This window comes from Arachis hypogaea, chromosome 18 (genome assembly GCF_003086295.3).
Source record: "Arachis hypogaea cultivar Tifrunner chromosome 18, arahy.Tifrunner.gnm2.J5K5, whole genome shotgun sequence".
In the NCBI taxonomy this organism is placed as follows: Eukaryota; Viridiplantae; Streptophyta; class Magnoliopsida; order Fabales; family Fabaceae; genus Arachis; species Arachis hypogaea.
The window spans coordinates 21,421,944-21,426,678 of NC_092053.1; the positions used below are offsets into that span (position 1 = coordinate 21,421,944).

General features: G+C 33.4%; 1 protein-coding gene across 2 annotated transcripts; it reads right to left on the bottom strand.

Moving 5' to 3' along the window:
• Positions 1-1,153: 1,153 nt before the first annotated feature.
• LOC112772934 (uncharacterized) lies at positions 1,154-4,270 on the bottom strand. Of its 2 annotated transcripts, none has more exons than XM_025817957.2 (5): positions 3,422-4,270; positions 2,709-2,804; positions 2,350-2,564; positions 2,068-2,253; positions 1,154-1,460 (listed from the first exon to the last, which is right to left on the bottom strand). In XM_025817957.2, exons 1-2 carry the CDS (start codon positions 4,006-4,008, stop codon positions 2,774-2,776), a joined length of 618 nt encoding a protein of 205 aa, XP_025673742.1. In that variant the 5' UTR covers positions 4,009-4,270; the 3' UTR covers positions 1,154-1,460; positions 2,068-2,253; positions 2,350-2,564; positions 2,709-2,773. The 2 variants fall into 2 exon arrangements, with proteins under 2 accessions (XP_025673742.1, XP_029150612.1); XM_029294779.2 differs by having other exon boundaries at positions 2,701-2,804.
• Between the last annotated feature and the right edge of the window lie 465 nt (positions 4,271-4,735).

The window sequence follows — 4,735 nt, forward strand, 5'->3', positions numbered from 1 at the left end:
GTCAATTCTCCTTCTTTACTTCTTTTCTGTTTCGGGTTTGAATTTTATTTAAACATGTATAATTTTTATAAACTGATTTTATTTGTATGCGTTATAATCTTTTAGTTCAATCACTAAAATAGAAACATAATATGCTGTTGTTTTAGTATAGTGACGAAGTTATCATTCTAACTAATATTCTAGAAAAATTAGCGACATACCTGTTGTTGATGATGGTGACAAATTAAAGACTCTATTGCAATTGAAACATTTATTAGATATCTATCGATTTGTTACTAGTTTAAAAGGAATTTAAGATGACATTTTGAGATAGTATTGCAACTAATTGGCTACATATTATTTCCTAGTAAGTTAGTGACTACTTCATAACTCTACTTTTTCATTTAGAATAGCTTTAGTTTAGCGACAAAATTCCTACAAATTTAATTAAGGATTTTCAAAGATTAGCTATAGATTTGCTACAAAATGTGATAGATTTGTGATTATATTAGCAAACAACTTGCGATGAGTTATGTTCGAAAAAATTCCTCGCTAATTAGCGTCAACTAAGCATTCCATTTTGTCTACGAAGTTAGTTTGCATTTAGCGATTATTCTGCTGCCACTACAAAAATAATCACTTTTAGCGGCCATTTATTTTGCTTTTAGCGGCAATAAAAATAGCCGCTAATACATTTACCGGCAATTAGACATTAGCCGTCTTATGCTTCGCCGCTAAAAGGTTTTAGCGGCAATTATAACATTTGCCGGTAAAAACCTTTTTAATGGCCGCAAAAAGTATAAAAGTTTTAGCGGCCATTTTTTTGGCAATTTATATGGCCACTAAAAGTAATTCTAATATTGCAATGTTATTCACTTTTAGTGGCAATTACTATTGCCGCCAAAACCCATTTTACCGGCAATTTATATGGCCACTAAAAATAATTCTAAAATTATGTTATTCACTTTTAGTTGCCATTACTATTGCCGCTAAAATCTTAAAACTTTTTTAATTATACTCACTCTTTTAGAAATAACAACCTATCCTTTTTCTAAAATTTCAAATTTTTACCAACAATTATTATTATTGTACATAATATAAATATACTAAAATTAATTATTACAAAATAAAATATTTTATTAAATTCAAAATATTTATACAAAACTTTCTGTTGAAAAGTAATAAAACATAATACAAATTTAAACAACACAAATACTACAAGAAAAAAAGGATTTAAGAGTAAATCTACATTATATACACAAATTGCTGAGGCATGTAGGAATTGGAAGTCTTAGCCACAATCTCTTCATTCCCTTTGCAGGGTCTGTCAGAACCAACTCAGCCCCGAAAGCCAACAGAGTGATTCTCCTTTCGAGACTCATTGAAGCAGGCATTGTAATTTTGACCTTGTAACCCTTGGCTACGGCCATGAAAGCTAATCCGATGCCAGTATTTCTACTTGTTGGTTCAATCAGAACACTCTTCAGCAAAATATGACAAGAGCCACATGCAGATAAGAAACAAATCATATCATACATCTAAATAACCAATACTATCTTCCATCAATCCACATCCTATCCTAGCTAGTTCTGCATCTCAGTTTTAATAGAAAGTAATAAACAGTAACACCATTCAATCAAAGCTAAAATCACTTCCAAGCTTGAACAAATATCTTTATGTTATGAAAGCTTTTCACAGAACATGTATTTGAATTTGGGCTTACGTATATAGTTTGTTCCCTCATGATAACTGTATACGTCAGAATTAAAGTGATGGCAGTGGAAAAAAGAAAGTAATAAAATAATGCTCAGAAAAACTTTAGCAATCCCTTCTCCCTGCCTGACCCTTATTCATTGCACTCCTTGTAGCCAGATAAACCTATACAAGTTAGCTATAAGAACTTGCTTTTTACAACCTAAAATTGTTGAAAAATGAGTGTATATTATTATAAAAACTATGCAGATTAAAATATATGTGTAAATAAAGAACTACTTAGCGTTTGAAAACTTTAATTTATACATATAAAAAATTTAAAGAATCCTAAAAAAATATATAAAGCATACAACTAATAATATATGCCTTCATTACCATTATTATTGGACCAAGTGAAGCTTGAGGGATGATATCAGCTTGTGAGAAAGCTGGAATTTGAAGAAAAGGATGTCACAGCCTTAACTCCTACGGCAAATTGGTAAGAGATTTGACAATATCAAGATTTGACAATAGTAAAGTAGATTCAATGAGCTCCATAGCACGTGATTTTGTAGTCTCAATCTGGTAATATCCCACAGCATACCAATAGCAAATCAATTAAGAGGAAAACAAATTGTCATGATTAAAAAAATTATGAACTTAAAACATACCAATTACCAAAGAAGAAGTTTGTCTCCTCCAAGAAAGGCTCTCGGTTTCCATATCCATTGCAAAATCATTTACACTATTGACAATACCATTCACTGCAGCTAAGTCCTGCTTGGCATATCGGCAATCTTGTGTCACAAGTCAGCGCGTGGTACGAATTCCTCTGTGAGACGTTGTTGCCTCTGAAGAATCACATTAGTTCCAAGCGTATCAACAATTGTCATCTGTTTTAAAAATGAATGTAAAAGAATTACTCAGAGCACATACAATTGGATAGAATATATTATGCAAGTCTATAATATAAAAATTGTGATATTCGTACAGGACAAGGAAGAAACAAAACAGAATCAAGAAATTAACCGAATTACTTCTTTCTCATTAGTAGTTGGAACAACTCCCTCTTTCAGGTATCTTTCCCCAAGAAGTGCATTAATCACCGTTGATTTACCGGAGTTGAATTTACCCTGAAATATATGAGAGAAAAGGTACAATACCATGTCAAATAACTAATAGCATTCTGTAGGATTTGATTTCTATGTCTATCTGAAAAATCCATATAAAAGCTAGAAGAAACACGTCACTCAGCTAACCAAAAGCATTTTGCATTGTTCTATTTATAGTCAAAGCTCCAAATCAAATGAAGCAAAGCAAATGTGTTTGAAGTCTGCATAACTATTTTATTTCAAGTTTTGTTCATTTTAACTTCAATTACATAATAAACTAGTTAGCTATAGTAATAATAAACTTTCCTATTCAATTCAATCCTATATGCTACCTTTATATCTCTTACCTATTATTAGGATAAGAAACAATGATTTGCTTTTAAGAATTAAAATAAAAGTACAAAAGAATTATTACACACAGCAGCAGAGGATTAATTGAACATATAAATTAGGAATATATGTAACACCTTATTCTTTCTCGTAATAAGCTTTTACATTTTCATGACTCAAACTATATTGCAAGACAACTATTAAGTTTACAAACAAATGAATAAGAATTTCATGATTACACAAACCCTAAAATTGAAACTTAACATACACTAAGATAGAGACTCAAAGGAATAAGCATAAAGGTTTACCTTGATTTCCTTAGATGGATGAAGCATTTCATCGAACATGTCGGATGCATAAAGACACAAATGCAAAAGTTCAACCAAAATACAATCTCAATAGACAATTTTTGGGCCAACAATTCTGACTCCTCCTTCTTCTCCAAGACTGAACCGAGCTCCTGCTTTGCAGCCTCCAACTGCTTCATGGCGCGGCCAAGCTTCGCTTCTAGCTGCCGTTGGTTTGACACCAGCTCAATGAAGGCAGTTTTGTGCTTCCTGAGATCAGAGGAGTGTTCCTGAGCTTCAAGCTTAACAGATTCTCTCAATTCTTCTGCTTCCCTTTCAGCCTTTGCAAGATTTTCCTCCAACTCCTTCCTCTTCTGCTCCCCTTCTTGAATCACTTTGTCCCTGGACTCCAGCAAATCCTCTATTTCCTTCAATTTTTGGCTCATTTCAGAGACAGCCTCATCCTTTTTCTTTTCAAACACTCTCAGCTCATTCATCAGAGCCCCAATGTGCTGCCGAAGTTTTCGCCTTTCATGCAACCAACTATGCTCCTGTGTAGCAAAGATCCCCACAACTTTCTCATTGGCCTTTGCATCCTCATGCCACATCTTCTTGAGATTCTTAATCTCCCTCTCAGCATTCCTGAGCTTGAAGACCTATATTCTTCCCCATCCGGAACCCCTTTCTGAACCTTCCACACAATCAACCCAAGCAGCTGTGCACTCCCTTGGAGTATGCTGTCATGGATTTCACTCTATTTTTCAACCTCAACATGTGATTTTGTGAGTGCTTGGAGTGCAAAAAACACACAAGAAACACCAAAATACATAGGATACATAATATCAGTGTCACTCTTCTTGTCATACCCAAATCTATTATCCAAGATAGAGAATCCCTTATCCTTTGCCATTACTATAATGGGGTTTTGGTTCTCCTTTGCCTCTCTGCAACTATGAAAAGAAAAAAACCAATAAGAAAACAACTATAATTAATGAAACTGAGTCCTACATTACATTAAAACTCACATGATTTTTGGCCATAGATAGATCCCAATTGATTCAATAATGATAAACATATTTGACAGTACAATAATTAAGTTTAAAACAGTAGATGCCTAATGAAAATGATGGGAGACATTAGTGTGTGTCTAAAGCAATAGTTTCCTTAACATAGGATTCAAGAATGATCTTACTTACATATTTTCTCCCCTTCTGAAACTGCAATTAGGCCTGGAAAAAGTACTTGACTGGATCAGTTAAGTCCACAAGTCACACCAAACAGCAAAACTCATGTATATTTCATCTGGACTTTGCATGATTCAATTAATGGTGCACT

Coding starts and splice junctions, on each gene's coding strand:
- LOC112772934 (XM_025817957.2), bottom strand. CDS start 4,008: ATGTGGCATGAGGATGCAAAGGCCAATGAGAAAGTTGTGGGGATCTTT. Junction 2,805..3,421: donor ATCCATCTAAGGAAATCAAG/GTAAACCTTTAT, acceptor CATATATTTCAG/GGTAAATTCAACTCCGGTAA.